This window comes from Aythya ferina (assembly GCF_964211825.1).
Source record: "Aythya ferina genome assembly, chromosome: 1".
Classification (NCBI taxonomy): domain Eukaryota; kingdom Metazoa; phylum Chordata; class Aves; order Anseriformes; family Anatidae; genus Aythya; species Aythya ferina.
This window is the reverse complement of record NC_140296.1, coordinates 7,546,921-7,562,875: the sequence shown is the minus strand read 5'-3', so window position 1 is coordinate 7,562,875 and position 15,955 is coordinate 7,546,921. Positions and strand designations below refer to the sequence as shown.

Below are 15,955 nucleotides of genomic sequence, written 5' to 3'. Positions count from 1 at the left end.
GTTCAGCCTGGAGAAAAGGAGGCTCAGGGGCGACCTTATCGCTCTCTACAGGTACCTTAAAGGAGGCTGTAGCGAGGTGGGGGTTGGTCTGTTCTCCCACATGCCTGGTGACAGGACGAGGGGGAATGGGCTTAAGTTGCGCCAGGGGAGTTTTAGGTTGGATGTTAGGAAGAACTTCTTTACCATGTTTTACTTCCTCCCGTGTCCGGGCAGCCAGAGGCCTGTGGCTCTAGGCACTGTGAAGGGCTCCCAGAGAAGGCGGGCACCAGGGAGGCAGTGGAGCTGGCGGAGAGGTGTCTTGAGGCTTGCTCTGGCGGGGCTGCGAGAAGAAAGCCCTGGGCAGCCGCAGGAAGATTCCCTGCTCCTTGCTTTAAGAGCAAGCTGTGGAGAAGCTTTCAGCGGCAGAGCCACAGCTGTGCCACGCTGCTGTTTAGCCCGCAGCTTCTCTGGCTGCTGAAGCAGGTCCTATGCTTCAGAGTTGTGGCTGAAACAGTGTTGGTAACACAACGGTGTCTTTGCTGGAACAGGTTGCCCCGAGAGGCTGTGGCGTCTCCATCCTTGGAGATCTTCAGAAGCACAATCCTCAGAATGGTGCGTAAAGCTAGTCCTTTGGGGAGAAAGAAAAGCAATTGGAAAAACAACCCCAAAACTAGGGAAAAGGATAAAAAAGCACAGGTTAGATATTGTTCAATTGTCTGGCCTGAAAAGCCATTAAAAGGAACTTTGCTCCTTTGGCCACAACACAGGTCCGATGAAAATTCCCGCTTCAAGTTTACATGTAAACAATAAGACTCCTTTTCCGCAGGAGGAGTCAAGTTATGCTCCCTCTAACCCTAATATTGCAGCAGAGGCAGCAGGAGCTGCACCAGCAAGGAAGTATATGTGTAAGTGTATGTGTTTGAGACAAAGTATTGCTGTGAAGTGAGTGACTCCTCACTCTAGAGTAACACTTGTAACAGTAACAGTAGAAGTTGCTGTACAGCAGATACAACATGAGAATCCTGTAACGGGATGGCCTGTCCCCAATGGCAAGGGGTAGCACTGGCTCTGCGGCAATAAATCCAGGAAGGTGTTGCCCCTTGGCTGGAAGGGAGCTTGCACCCTGGGGGCAATAATTCCACGTGTGCCTATTATTGAAGACCCACAACGCCAAAGCCCCCTTGAGACCGCACGCAGAATTACGAGGACTCCAGATAATCCTCTAGGAAACCGAAACAGGGAATTTCACTCACTGAAGAACTACAAAATAACACTCTGCATGCAGCCCAGGCACTGCGAGAGGAGCTAAGAAGCTTGTCAGAAACAGTACTCTGGAACCAAGTGGTATTCGGTTTATTAGTAGCCTCAGAGGAGAGCGTGTGCTGTAATTACTGCTAGTTGCTCTAGGCATGTAGATCAAAGGGGGCGAATGTGACTGATCTCCAAAGTATTTGGGAAAGAAACCAATCCTACTCAGAGCGGCTCAAGATGACGCTTCCAGGGGATTTAGAAACATTTGGGAGAAACTGGCTTTGCGGTTACCTGACTGGAATTGGCTCAAACAGCTGTTTGTTGGTGTTACAATGATAAAGGCATTGCATATCTGGCATCCCCCTGACTTTGGAAGAAAACCACTGGGCCCTAATGTTGGAAAAGCTCAAGAACGGAGGACGTGTAGAAGTGCAGAAACAGCAATAGGAGTGAGAAAAGAAGAGGGGGGCATTGTGAGAAACAAAGCTGTGTTTTTGCAGTGGCTGGTGTTTTTGCAGTGGAAAACTCTGCTAACCTTGCATAGTCAAAAGCGATTGTGCAGGCATGGCAGTAGCAAAGCAGTGGGGAGGACATTAAGCAGATAAAGGGAAGGTCCCGCTGTCCCAGAATAAGGAGGATAGCTAAGACAACCAGCATGAGCTGCGCAAAATTAGTAGAAAAAGAAAAATCACAGGCCCTCTAGTCACGAGAGATGAAGGAAAGGAAAAGGAGAAATTAAAGGTTGGTCAAATAAAATTGTACATATATGCTATCGAAAGGCATCGAGGAGTTTGTAAACCCGTAGCACGCAGCCCATGAGGAAACAGGGTCACCATGAGTCAGGTGTCGGGTAATAGGGAAGAAAAGGTTATGGCATACTCTTCGTGTGCGCTCCTGCTCGCAGGAGGCCCGCCATTGCAACCGTGAATAAAATAGCTTCACAGAAGACCCTGACTGGAAACAATATTGAGACTTTTCTCACACTGGGGCGCTGTCCTGTGTCTCCCTGTGATGCTTCTGTGGGTGCTGCAAAGCTCCCTGAGGGCCTCGTGCCCACTACGCGCTCTGTGCTTACCTGGTGCCCAGGAACCAAGGGAGAAGCCACTGCTCCTGCTTCATCAGCTGCTGCTGGGCTGAGAAGATCTGTGCTGTCCTCCCTGAGAGGCTCTGCAGTCAAAGGAGAAGCCATTTCTTCTTCCTCTGGTGCTGCTGCTGGACCAAGAGGGGCTTCACTGGCTTCCTCCCCAGGTTGTCCAGCCCAGGGAGAAGCCACTGCTCCTTCTTGCGGCGCTGCTCCTGGACCGAGAGGGTCTTTGCTGACTTCGCGCACAGGGCCTCCAGCCAAAGGAGAAGCCACTTCTTTTCGTTCTTCCTCTGCTGCTGCTGCAGCGAGAGGGGCTTCGCTGGCCTCCCCCACAGGGCCTCCAGCCAAGGCAGAGGCTGAGGATGCAGAGTCTGCAGGCTCTGCTGTGGGAGGAGGCACCCTGGGCCCTGCGGCCGAGGGAGCACTTGGTGCCTTGCTTGGGGCTCCCTGGCTCATGGCTACAGCACGGCGTAGGACTGCAGAGATGATGATCCGGGCTGTTTCATACAGATGTTCGTCACAGGCACTGGAGGCATGTTGGTCGTGTCCCTGTCTCTCGGCCATCGCCACAGTGCTGTGCTCACTGGGAGCGGGACAGGCTGGTGGCTTTGATTCTTGCGACACTGCTGTGGGGGGAGGCGCTCTGTACACCTCATTTGTGCACACTGAAGGAGGACTTGCTGGCCTGCTCTCTGCCTGCTCACTGGGGCTGGGACATGCTGATGGCTTTGACTCTTGACCTCCAGGTGTCTGGGGAGGTGGACCTCCTGGCGGAGCTGTGTAACCCCTTCACTGCCCTCCCAGCAGCAGCTGAGCATGCAGCCCAAAGTCCCCGCGCGTGGGGGTCCTGCAAGTTATCTCCTTTCTTAACAGGAAAAGTTTCTTTCTTGTAAGGGAGTCCATAAATATTGGCAAAGTGCTCCGAAACCTGGAAGACAGGCTTCTTTACATCGAGGAGCTTAAAGCCTGCCATGGGCCGGTCCTGTTTAACAGCAAAGAAGGTGCCCAGCCCAGGTACTGTGACACCCTGAAAAGCAAGAAATCAGGAACACGGGTCAGTATTTCTGGGGCTTCTCCAAGCAAGAAGATGGGCCCTCATGCCTTGGCCACAGCTCATGAGAAGGTGCCAGGCAGTGTCACTCTGCAGAGCCCTGGAGATGGCCTCAATGTCACGGATTTTCCCAGCTCCCTCCTTTTTTCCCTCTAAAGTGGAGCTGGGCTACTAAGAGCACAGCCAACACCCTCAGCTCCGTAAAATTCCCTCCAAGCAGTTCCCAACAAGTAGGGAAAGCCTTGAGTGCCAGCACCAGCGACATGCTGGCCTGCCCACTCTGGCCACGGGCAACACACAAACACCAGGCAGAATGGACCCCGTCCTTCTGCTGGAGCTGGGCTCTTCTTTTGTGCATACTGCCAAAGCAGCAACTGGAAGGCTGCAGGAAGGTCCAAGAAGCAGCGGCAGCAGCCCGGGCAGGGGCAGCCGCGAGTGCAGGAGCCGCTCCTGGGCTGTGGGCTCAGCGGCAGACGCCTGCCCCTGCAGGGGACCAGGCCCACCCAGAGCCTGCCCAGCGGCATGGGCCTTGCCCAGACATCCTGGGGGGAAGCCCTGGCCGCAACAAGTGAGCGGGGGGGATGCAGAAGCCCCTCACAAATGCTGACGAAAAACAGGGCCCTCAAAGTGAGAGGCCATGTCACGTACCATGACAGCCCCGGAATGCGGAGAAAAGCGGCACTGCTCGCTCCAGACAGCACGTTCCCTTCAGCACAAAGAACAAGAAAGGCCTCTTGGCTCTAGATGCCGCCCGACACCACTGACAGCCGTGCTGGGGACAGCCCAAGGCCTCAGCCAGCTTGTGGCGCGGGGGGCAGGCAGAACTGCCAAATGGCCGCCAGGGCTGTCAGAGGGTGGGGCTGGAGCCGCCCTGTCAGGGAGCAGCTTTTCTCTCTCTCTCCCTGCACTCAGGGAGCACTTTCCTGTAGATCCCCTTTCCTGTAGGGCCACAGCTGAGCCGAGCATGCCAGCACTGAGAAGGAAACTCTCTCCTTTCAGTCCCATACAAACCTCGAGAGTGCCCCAGGGGGTGTGCAAAGGTGATCCATTTGGGTGTGGGAAGGAAATGCTAGAACTGCCATTTGTTTATTCATGAAATCTTGAAAGGGAATAAGGAAGAAGGAATGCTTCACGAGTGTTTAATATAGAGCTTGTGCCTGGCACCCTCCCTCGGTGTCTCCATGTGTCAGATGGCCACGTCGCACGTGGTCTGTGAGGGACGAGCGTGTGCCCCACAACACGGAGGGCTTCTCCGTGGCACCCTCACTCGTTCACAAGCTTTCAGCATTATGTGACGTAGCAGATTACATGGGCCGGGTTCAGTAGACTTCAGGATGATGTGCTTAAAAGGGATTTGAGGAAATCAGTTCAAAGGATGCCTATAGATTGGGATCTCTAAGGCCAAGGGTAGCAATTCAGCAAGAGGTATTCCACCCAAGTGGAATTGACAGCAACTTGCATCAAGGCTGCCTGATGAGAGATCAAAGTCCCCGAAAGTTTTAGGAGGAGAGAATGAAAACTGTGAGAGCATGTGAGAGAAAGAGAGCTCTTCACTTTCTTGTATGAGTGATGTGACAAAAAAAATTCAACTTGTCCTTCAGTTTTGTGAAGCTGTGCAGATTTAAAGTCCCTGGGATAGGCTTTGGCCCTGCTGGCTTTCCTTCCTTTCTCCCAAGTTTCAAACTCTCTCTCTCTCTGCTTTTTGGCTATGTGCAGACCCGAGAGGTCATGGAAAAGCCGTTTTCCAAAAAGAGGCTCTTAACTTCAAAGCTCCCTTGGCAGCAGTACCATCAGGGAAGGAAGACTTGTTGCTAATTCTGGGCTGAGTGAGGGCGGGTGCTTGATGCCATTTTTTAATTTATTTATTTATTTATTTTTTTCCTGGGACCAAAGGGAAGGTTGCAGTGAGCCGTTACCTTGAAGTTCCACCCTGGAAGGATCAAGAGCTCCCAGCTCTTCCCAGCTCTCCAGGCACAGGCAGGTGCTGATGCTGGATCCTAAGAGCACCTGGCTTTCAGCAAGGGCGAATCAGCAGCCTCAGCTAGGAGGCCTTCGTGGCTGTCTTGGGAGGCCACGAGTGGTGCTACTTGAACTGCTTAACAGTCCCACAAAAATTGTGAGGTGGATTATTGAGGGAACAGAGCATCTCTCCTATGAAGAGAGGCTGGGAGAGCTGGGACTGTTTAGCCTGGAGAAGAGAAAGCTCAGGGGGGATCAGTGGATAACTGCATGCCTGCGGGCAGGGTGCAAAGGCAATGGAGCCAGGCTCATTTCAGTGGAGCCCACTGACAGGACAAGAGGCGATGGGCACAGAAGCAAACACAGTGGCTTCCACCTGAACCTAACCTCAGGATACATTTCTGTAGTGTGTGGGTGAGCGAGTCCTCTCACGGGTTCTCCAGTGAGGCTGTAGAGTCTCCCTCCTCAAGGGGAGACACTTGAAAGCCATCTCCACAGGACATGCTCCTTGGACACTGGTGCCGGGTGGCAATGTTTGAGCAGGGGGTTGGCCAAGCTGACCTCTTCAGGTACCTTCCAACCTCAACCATTCTGTGTTTCTGCGAAATCAGAACACTAAAAAGCCCATGCTGGTCCTTCCAGCAGGAAGCAACAGACTTTATTGGGCTCGCAGCTGCTCACAGCTGCGAGGGGTCCTCGCTGGTTTCCCTGATGCTCGTGTCATCTTCGGCATTGGAAGCACAGGGATTTTCTCACCAACGCTAAGGAGAGAAAAAGAAAGGGTTCAAGTTTCCGTTCCAGTGAGGGCAGCGGAGTGACACTCCCTGCTCCCTTCAGCCCCAGTCCTGTGCATATGCAGGAGTCCCAAGGCTCTGTGTGGCCTTGCGGTGGCCCCTCGAGTCCCAGCCAGTGACAGGGAATCTACGCAGCGCCAGGCTGAGGCGCTGTGTGAGGCCGGACTGGAGACCTTTGGCCAAGCAGCTACGGAAGGCCAGGGCAAGGGTTCTCGTGAGCCCGGGGGCCTCATTGCCCAAGGAAGGGGCTGTTGCTAGCGGAATGAAGGCTGTTGCAGGAGAGGTTTACCAAATCAGAAGATCCTCTGCAGAATTTCCAGGGATGTCGACAGCTCTGATCTTGGTCTTGTCTTTCTGCAGGACCTCTTTTCTCTTCACCAGCTGTTTCCTCACCCGCACACTCCGCACTGAAAGGCAGCTGCAGCAACAGAGAAAAAAACTCTCAGGTGGGCTCTGAAGGCCCTCACCTCTGGCTGCCCAAAAGCAGGGAGCACAGCCTCCTTCCATTGTGGGTGCGTCACTGTCAGCTGCAGGGGAGCTTTAGGACTTTGGGTCTGCAGGGGGACAGCTGGAGGCAGGGCCTCTCCACGGTCATTCCCTCCGCGAGGCAGCCAGGGGATGGAGAGCCAAAGCCCAGAGCTGAGCAACCCACATGCTGGATCCCTCAGGCAGCTTGCTGCAGCTCAGCTTTTCCTGGCCTTTTTGGGTGCTGGCCCACACTTACTTGGCACTTGGTTTGCTCAGAGGAGCTGCCTCAGCCTTCTTCTCCGGGGGGTGAGGGATGAGGACATGCTGCTGATTCATGTCCACTGGCACCATCTGCAGAGACTTTTTCAGTTCCACAAGTGCCATGGAGGAGGCGCTCTCTGTCTGCAGCCTCTGCATTTCCATCTGCGTCTTCTGCTACAGGGGAAGTAGAAACAAGGAACGTTTTTAGATGGGGGTGCTAATGTGGGAGCTGTCCCATGGCAGTGGGGCAGTCGTCCCCTCAGGGTTTCCCCAGGCTCAGGGCAGTTTCCCTGCAGCCTGCTTTCTCTCATAAAGGCAGCATGAAAGGGTAACACCCTCAGCCTCTGAAACTAAGGGCAAGAACACTTTCAGGGCAGTGGGCTTTGGAGGAGGTCTCGTCCTTCAAAATACAAAACAAGGCTCAGGAAGGGCAGGTTTTTCTCTTGGAGGGAAGCTTCCTTGCAGAGCTAAGAGGGGAAGAGTGTTTACACGGCCCCCTGAGAGAAGAGAAAGGTTCTTTCTGGAGTGATTGAAAGCACTTGGCATACCCAGATACTCTCTCTCCCGTTCGTTTTGCCACGAGCCTTGCACTGTGCCCACATGTTCTGTCTCTCCCATTCTTTCTTCAGCTGCTCCTCAACCAACAATGCCTCCAGAGTTTTCTCATCTTCTTGCTGGTACAGGCAGCATATTTCCTACAGGAGAGAAGGGCATGCAACAATCAGAGAAACATCAAATCTCCACAGAGGCAACCCATGAAACAACCCGGCAATGGGCACACAGATGCAGTGGCTACCTGTCCTGTTCTCCGTTGACTCTCACAGGCAGGGGCTTGAGTTTGGGGCCAGGCCACAGCACAGCGCTTGCCCTTCCCCTCTTCTGCCATTCTTGAGGAGCTCTCCTCACGGGTTGTCAGCAGCCTGCAAGCACAGAAGAGGAGGATTTCCTGCTCTAGTTTTTGCTCACCAATCAGGTCCCCAGCAGGGAAAGGGAAGTTGGTGGGGCATGTGTCAGGACCCCTGTGGAATTCACCGAGACCCTGTGTCTAAGGAAAGCCGCTCGATGACTCAAGGAGAAGAGCCCAGGGGCTGCTTCTTTAAGGTTCCCCCCAGCCTCACCTGCGAGAAGGCTCTTTTTCCACTGCAGCCTGGCCCAGCTTTGCCTCCCCTTTCATCTTGGAGAGTCTGGATAGAGAGAGACTCTGGGGTGTGAGCAGCTGGCTCTTAATAGGAGGCATCCCTGTAAGGAGGAAACGAGAAGGACAGTCAGAGCTGCTGCTTGGTGGCCACACAAAGAGGCAGGGAATGAGCCTCCCTGCTGGATCCGGTGCTACTTGTAAAAGGCAGAGCAAGCTGGGAGATGGGTTGGCCTAGAAGGGAGTCTCCTTGGCCACTGGCATTTCACGGGTGGGGATGGGAGTCCTGGGACTCCCTGCTGCCATTGTACCCCACATGCTACCTTTGGACACATCTAATCCAGAGCGGGGCTTTCAGTAGACAGGAGCTCCAGGAGGCCAGCGTGGAAGAGGCCTGAGCACTGCCGAATGCTACGGGAAGCCCTGGGCTGCCCTGCCATTCTGGTTCCTACGAAGGCCCAGCAGAGCTACTGCCGCAGGGAACTGGGGTCAGAGGAGGGGCCTCATCCTGTGCAAAGCGCAGCCTTCCAGCTTTGCCTCCATACCCCTTGCCCTCAGGAGGACATTCAGAAGGGAAGGGCAGAGAGGTCTCCCAGGGGCTGTCACTCCCAGGAGCCCGCTCTCACATTACCTGTTCTGGTAGACTCTCCCTCCACACTTGCGTCTCCCTTCTTCTCCAAAGCAGGGTGCTTGGGTGCTTGGAGAGACCCTTCCCCTGCAGCTCTTCCCCGAGGTATGTAGAGCCCAATCCTGGAAGAAAGACCAAGGCAGTGTGACTCCGGGGCACCATATTCTAGGGCTGTAGGGTGCTGGTCTTGGTGCCAGCATCTGAGAGGGGCTTGCTGTGGGCTGGGCAGGGAATAGACATTCCCCTTGGTACACAAAGAGAATGGTCCCTCTTCCAAAACAAGCAAGAATCGGTGTGGAGTGGAGGAGGAACCAGTGCTTGGAGAAGTTTCCTTCCAGCTCCTCCCTGAGCAGCAGCCAAGCCCTGGCACTGCTGATCTTCCGGAGAGGAGCTGAAAAGCTGCCAAAAACTCTCAGCCAAGGGCTGCAGAAGCAATGCACCCACCTGGGAAAGATGATGACACCTCCAGAAGCTGGATGTGGGACCATGCTTTTTCTCTCCGATGTGGCCAAATCCGTTTTGCTTAACCTCTGCAGGAGAGACAGTCGTGGGTGAGACCATGGCCAGGAAGGGATGCCCTTGCCAACGAAGGCATCACGGCTGCTCAGGCAGAAAGCTGCCCACGGGCAGAGTTTGCAGGGCTTAGTGTTCACCCCTCCTTACAAGCAGCACAAGCTGCGCAGCGAGTGCCTGCACCTGGTAAATAACTGCCTGGCTTTGTGCAGGGGCCAGACTCCTGTGCCTCATCAGGAGACGAGTCTGACCCAGAAGGAGAAGTCCCTCCGAACGGCCTCTCGGGGCATTTCCCAGGAACCCTGGGCTGTGCTGGTGCAGTGAGAAACTTACAGTGAGGCGGCATTTCAACAGCTGGCCGTTGCTATTCAGGTTGTGAACAAAGTCGGAGGAAAAGTGCATTTGGACTCTGCTCTTGCGGAACACCAGACAGCCGATGTCCTTGAAGATGAAATCAACAGCCTGCTTCTTTGCAAGGGTGTAGGAGAGAAAGAGCAGGGTCTCCTGAATGCAGCGCTGCACGGTGTCCCGAGGAATGCCGATGTCCAAGGACAGCCAGGCATAATTCAGGAAAACAAATGGAGGTATTCCTGAGGGAGAGGAAGCAAGGAGAAAATAACTAAGACAGGCCTGCAGAGGAGGGCAGTCCCATTTGGGTAGCTTCTGGGCCCTCCAGCACTGCTACAGAGCTGTCTTGCTGACTGCTCGTCTGGAGGAGGAGAATCCCTGAAAGACAGAGCTCCAAGCGCCTAGGGCAGCACAATCGTGGGGCATCGCTGATGCCATAGAAGCCGATGCCCAGTGTCAGCCTGCACCTGCTGTTGTCCGAACTGCTTAGAGCAGAAGTCAACCACCAATGCAGCCATCAGGGTGCCAACAGGATAGGGAGGGACGTTTCTGGGAGCTGGTGTCTGGAGGGACGTGCAAGGCGTTGATGGGCCTTGGCTTGAGAGGAGCTCAGGCCTTTCTCTGGACCTCCTGGAGGAGCTGTGTAACCCCTTCACTGCCCTCCCAGCAGCAGCTGAGCATGCAGCCCAAAGTCCCCGCGCGTGGGAGCCCAGACAATCATCTCTCTTCTTACCAGGAAAAGTTTCTTTCTTGTAAGGGAGCCCATGAACATTGGCAAAGTGCTCCGAAACCTGGAAGACGGGCTTCTTTACATCGAGGAGCTTAAAGCCTGCCATGGGCCGGTCCTGTTTAACAGCAAAGAAGGTGCCCAGCCCAGGTACTGTGACACCCTGAAAAGCAAGAAATCAGGAACACGGGTCAGTATTTCTGGGGCTTCTCCAAGCAAGAAGATGGGCCCTCATGCCTTGGCCACAGCTCATGAGAAAGTGCCAGGCAGTGTCACTCTGCAGAGCCCTGGAGATGGCCTCAATGTCACGGATTTTCCCAGCTCCCTCCTTTTTTCCCTGGAGTGGAGCTGGGCTACTAAGAGCACAGCCAACACCCTCAGCTCCGTAAAATTCCCTCCAAGCAGTTCCCAACAAGTAGGGAAAGCCTTGAGTGCCAGCACCAGCGACATGCTGGCCTGCCCACTCTGGCCACGGACAACACACAAACACCAGGCAGAATGGACCCCGTCCTTCTGCTGGAGCTGGGCTCTTCTTTTGTGCATACTGCCAAAGCAGCAACGGGCCCCTGGCACCTCTGCAGTTTGCAGGCCACCGCTGGGGTGTTTCTGCTGCTTGAGGAGGCGGGCTGTGGGGTGGCAGCTCTGGGAAAGAGCAGAGTAAGAGGGCAGGATGAGGCTGCAAAGCTCACCTTGTTCAGCGCGAACTGCCTGCGGATGAAGTGGGATACTGCATCCCAAACTTTCACAATCTCTGAAAAGCAAAGGAAAGAGACGTCATACTGCAAGCCAGCTTTCTCGTCCAGCACAGTCCTCGTGGCCAATGGGGCCAGTGTCTATGTCCCCAGACCCTCCCTCTCTCTCCCCACAAGAAACTGCAGCTCAAGTGGGCTGCGCTGCTGCCTGTTCCTCAGGCACCTCCTGTTGGGCTCACCATCGTCCTGGAGGTGCATGAGTGTTGGACACATGAGGCGGCCTTTGCACAGGATGGGAGCACTCCTGGCCTCCATCTCGCTCCGGGCCTCCTCCACTCGTCAGCAGGAATTGTCCCACGCGGGGACGCTGCTTCCCAGTGCCTTTGGCTCCTTTCTGCAAGGCGGCTCCTCAAGATCACAGCGGCAGCCCCAGCAGAGCAGCACCAGCCACTGCCTCCTGAAGGCCTCGCAGCCAAGTGAGGGCAGGTCGCGGCGCACAGGGCTTTTGAGCAGGACGTGGTGTGATGTCACAGACGGCCCTGCTATTGCCTCATCGCGTGTCACAATAGGGGCTGCAGCCTGCCCTGTCAGGGAGCTGCCTCCCCAAGGAGACTGCTGCACCCTGGAGATTCGGGCAGAGCAGTCCGCAGGCTGTGAGGGTCACTGCAGGGTGCTGGCCCCAGGCCTTGCCCCAGGAGCAGGAAAGGAGGCTGCAACTTCTCTTAGCACTGTCCAAGACTTTTCCTTGGGCTGAACCTTCCCACGTCATCCAGCTATAGGTGCAGGGAGCACCGTCCCCTTCCACTTTCTGTGCGTGACCCTCAGCTCTGGTGATTTTTTAGCCAGCAGGGTGACCACTGGAGTTAGAGCCTCTTTGTTTTCATTCCTTCTCTGAAGCAGCCAGTGGGTGGATGGCCAAAGACTGCACTAGAGTGTTGGGGAATACTGTGACTCCAAATGTGTAATAACACAAGTGCATTTTAAAAGAGGTCGGTCAGAAGCTTTATTAACACTGATCACACTGCAAACATTGGGCAGCATTTCTCTCTCCTCTTCCGCTTTTTCTTCCAAGTGGTTGCAGCTACCCCACTATAAATAAAACAAAGGAAATAAAGGAAAGTGGTGAGGAAAATGTAATGTTACCATAGCCAGGTGTGCAATCTTGTGAAAAATGGGCTCCAGACAGTTCTTTGTATGTTAATGAGGCCAAGTGCCCACGCCAGGCTCAGACTCTTTAGGTAGCTTGTTAACTGCCACAGACCACAACATGGAGTGATGGCACTTGGTGGAGCCTGCAGAACTGGCACACCCAGTATGGTCTTAGCAAAAGCTGTACATACCCGCCTGAGAACTTTTGCAGGACATACTAGGAGCAACAAGCAGATTAGGTGACAAAACACCAAAAATCCTGTTTTGAGAAAGCTTAACTCTGGAGAAGAGCAAGCTCTCAGGGAGACATAAATGAAGGACTGGTATCTACCCGAGGCCTCAGTCCAAAGCACCGCGTTGCATGGAAATGAGGAAGACGATTGGCGGAGTCAGGACTGGTGTAACAATGTGATTGTATATGTTCACACAGCATTTTGTTGCAAATTTTATATGAACTGCTGAATATTTTAATGGTGACCTCTCATTTCCCTAATGGCAGAGGGGTCACACGATCGTGAAACAAACTTCAGTAGAACCTTTGTAAATCTGCTCTTGGGTCCATGGTCCCTCTTCTGTCACATGTCCCGAGTCACTGTTGTGACACTGCCTCTCCGCATTCCACAGGCTCCTAATCCATACAGAATGTACCCCAACAATATTTTGCTTAGAATTTGGAACCTCAACTCAAATGCTATTAATGTATGAACAACCCTCCGCTTCGAAGAAAGCAAAACTATACAAATTATTTATAAAGTATCTCTAAATAGTTCTCAAAGGAAGTCCAGAGATTAAAAGAGCAGTTCAAGGTGTATCTAATTTGTGTGGTTGGAGACTGTAGCATCATGTGTCCTTGTGGCTGTAGTCCAGGGATGAAGTCAGGTCTGGAGAAGAGAGTTCAAGATTCAGGGTCCGTGTTGTGTCTTTTTCAGGGGGGGCACCTTTCTCTGCGTTGTGTTGCTAGGTGGTGGTGTCTTCTTACAATGGGCTGCATGTCTCCAATGGGGAAATCTGTCCCTTCTATTTGACGGCAGTGTGGGTAGTTACAAGTGTCTGATGTGGTCCCTTCCAGCTGGGCTACCTGGACCAAAACAGTCGTCTGGTTCTAGAGTGTGAAAAACTTTATAGGAAAGCTCTGCAAGAGCTTCCTTTACATGCAAATAGACGTATCGTGCATGTTTCACTGGGGCCCTGAAATAAGTTCATATTGAACTGTCAGTCAACTACGTACCAGATTTCTGCGGTTCTTCGGGAAGGTGCATATGCCATCATGAGGAAGGTGCACGTGCCATGCCATAAGGATATCAGGAGGAGAAAGGCCATGCTTCCTATTCGCTGTGCTTCACATATACATCAGTATAACGATTTGGGGTGTAACTGGCAAGCCAGTGTCCACTAGAGCCCTCTACTCCTGTGGGCCTGATATGTCAGGCCAGGCTCTCAAATCTGATATACAGCAAAAGACTGCTGCCTGCCAGAAGGTGCAAAGCATTGGCAGGTTTTGGCTTCTGAGGAGCTCAGGCCTTTCTCTGGACCTCCTGGAGGAGCTGTGTAACCCCTGCACTGCCCTCCCAGCAGCAGCTGAGCATGCAGCCCACATCCTTGCACATTGGAGCCCTGAAATTCATCTCTCTTCTTACCCGGAAAAGTTTCTTTCTTGTAAGGGAGCCCATGAATACTGGCAAAGGTCTCTGAAACCTGGAAGATGGGCTTCTTTACATCAAGGAGCTCACAGCCCACCATGGGGAGCTCCTCTTTAATCATGAAGAAGGCACTGAAGAAGGCACAATAATTGTCAAGATGTCACATCTCCAGAAGCATTTCCCTTCTAACAACCCAGGTAGGCGGACCACAGTGGCTACCTGTCCTGCTCTCCGGTGACCCTCACCGGCAGGTGCTTGAGTTTGGGGCCTGGCTGCAGCAGAGCGCTTGCCCTTGCCCTGTTCTCCCGTCCTTGTGGAGCTCTCCTGACGCACTGTCAGCAGCCTGCAAACACAACAGAGGAGGATTTGCGGCAAGAGATTTTGCTCACGTACCGGGTGCCCAGGCAGGAAACTGCTGTCAGCGGGACATGTGTCAGGCCCATTGTGGAGTTCACCAAGTCCCTGTGTGCAAGGAAAGCTGCTCGATGACTTAAGGGGAAGAGCTCTGGGGCTGCCTTCTATGGCTTCCCACCCCAGCCTCATTTGGGAGAAGGCTCTTTTTCCCCAGCAGCCTGGCCCAGCTGTGCCTCCCCTGTCACCCTGGAGAGTCTGGCTGGAGAGCGACTCTGGTGTGTGAGCAGCTGGCTCTTAATAGCAGGAGGCATCCCTGTAAAGAGAAAACAAGAAGGCTAGTCAGAGCTGCTCCTTGGTGGCCACAAAAATTCTTCACAAAGAGGATGGTGAGGATTGACATCCCACACAGAGTCTCCAGCCAAGAGAGAAGCCATTTCTCCTTCTTATGGTGCTGCTTCTGCAGTGAGAGGGGCTTTGCTGGGCTCCCCCACAAGGCCTCCAACCAAGGCGTAGATTGAGGAAGTACAGTCTACAGGCTGTGCTGTGGGAGGAGGCACCCTGTGACAGAGAGAGAATATGGATGAACTGCACACTTCCTCGGGAGAGGCCTGTGAGGAGGACGCTGAAGCTGCTGCTTCAGAGAGAACGGCTTATTTGGCATCCCACACAGGGCCTACATCCAAGGGAGAAGCCTCTTCTCTTTCTTGTGGTGCTGCTTCTGCACTGTAGACAGTACATTGCTTCTTTCTTATTTCTTTTCAAGATTTAAAAAAACTAAAAGCAAATTCTAGAATTTTCTTTCCACACCTGAGAAATGTGTTCATCAGATTTGTGTCAATATGGAAAAATGCTAGGGCCGCATGATATGATGAAATGTGACCTTCTGTCTTACATACCCTTGTATAACCAGAAGTCTAAGAAAAACAGAGTGGTTAATGTATATAGATCTTGTATCTTGCAAAGGAATGGTCCAGCAATTCGTGTCAATACGGGATAGGAGAACAAAGGGGTTTCAGAATAACTGCTAACTATGATGACTATTGCTTAGGACACTACGCAAGTCTCTGATATCTGGCCAAGAGATTAAGGAGAAGGGGAAAGCCAAAGGACAACTAAAAGACGAAGTTTGCATGGGACGCTGCACAAGTCTGTGACATCCGGCCAAGATGGACAAAGGAGAAGGACAAGAAAAAAACCCTGGGAGGAAGACTATGAGCCTTCAGCACGAGAGACCCCCGGAGACCCCCAGAGACACCACCGGAGACTGATACACATGCTCCAGTAGGAGGGTTTGGATTCCAGAAACTAATTATAATAACCCTGTTTTTTCTAGAAGTAGTAATGAATATGTATTAGCCTAGTAGCATAAAAATCAGCTGCTTGATGTAACTGGTGTGCTTCTTGGTGGAGCAGAGACTCCTGGCACACCCAGCGCTGTTTGCTTGCCTCTATTCTTTTAATAAATTGTAAACTTTGATTGCAATCCTATTTGGGACTCAGTCACCAGATATTTACAAATAAGACATACAGTATTACCACTCCAGTTCATATCCCTCCAGCAGCTGCAAAATTCCCCCAGGTAACCTTGTCACAACTGGGAGAGGCCTGCTTACCCTTCTCCTGCTTCTTCTATAGTCATTAGCAGGTATGTCCTGGCTCCCAATACTAGGATGCAGTGGTGACCTTGGATTTGCTCAGTCTGCTCCCAAGATTGCTAGCGGCCACCCTATCAGTCAGCAAATCCCCTTTGATCACTCTATCGGTCAGCACATACCCTTGACTGCTCTATCAGTCAGCCTGTAGGATACCCTCCTCCCTTACGGGGTACGCCAGACACCTCAGCGTGGTTTATTGGTGGCCCCGGCCAAGCGCAGGTGCCCCCTATGACTTACTGGCCCCCTTTGTTAAACATACCGCTTGTC

General features: G+C 53.1%; 1 protein-coding gene across 1 annotated transcript; it reads right to left on the bottom strand.

The window, feature by feature from the left end:
* Positions 1 to 5,951: 5,951 nt before the first annotated feature.
* Positions 5,952 to 8,900, bottom strand: LOC311430275 (uncharacterized protein). The gene is made up of 7 exons (XM_084506815.1): positions 8,614 to 8,900; positions 7,966 to 8,086; positions 7,644 to 7,767; positions 7,396 to 7,542; positions 6,843 to 7,021; positions 6,408 to 6,536; positions 5,952 to 6,085 (listed from the first exon to the last, which is right to left on the bottom strand). The coding sequence occupies exons 2-7, from the start codon at positions 8,082 to 8,084 to the stop codon at positions 5,983 to 5,985; spliced, it is 801 nt and encodes a 266-aa protein (XP_084362941.1). The 5' UTR covers positions 8,085 to 8,086; positions 8,614 to 8,900; the 3' UTR covers positions 5,952 to 5,982.
* Positions 8,901 to 15,955: the final 7,055 nt, after the last annotated feature.

Bases quoted from the DNA above. Each gene is read 5' to 3' on its own strand.
- LOC311430275 (XM_084506815.1), bottom strand. From the start codon at position 8,084: ATGCCTCCTATTAAGAGCCAGCTGCTCACACCCCAGAGTCTCTCTCTA. The intron at 7,768-7,965 runs GTGAGGCTGGGG...CTGTGCTTGCAG, and splicing joins GAAAAAGAGCCTTCTCGCAG to GCTGCTGACAACCCGTGAGG. The intron at 6,537-6,842 runs GTAAGTGTGGGC...CTGTTGCTGCAG, and splicing joins CTGAGCAAACCAAGTGCCAA to CTGCCTTTCAGTGCGGAGTG.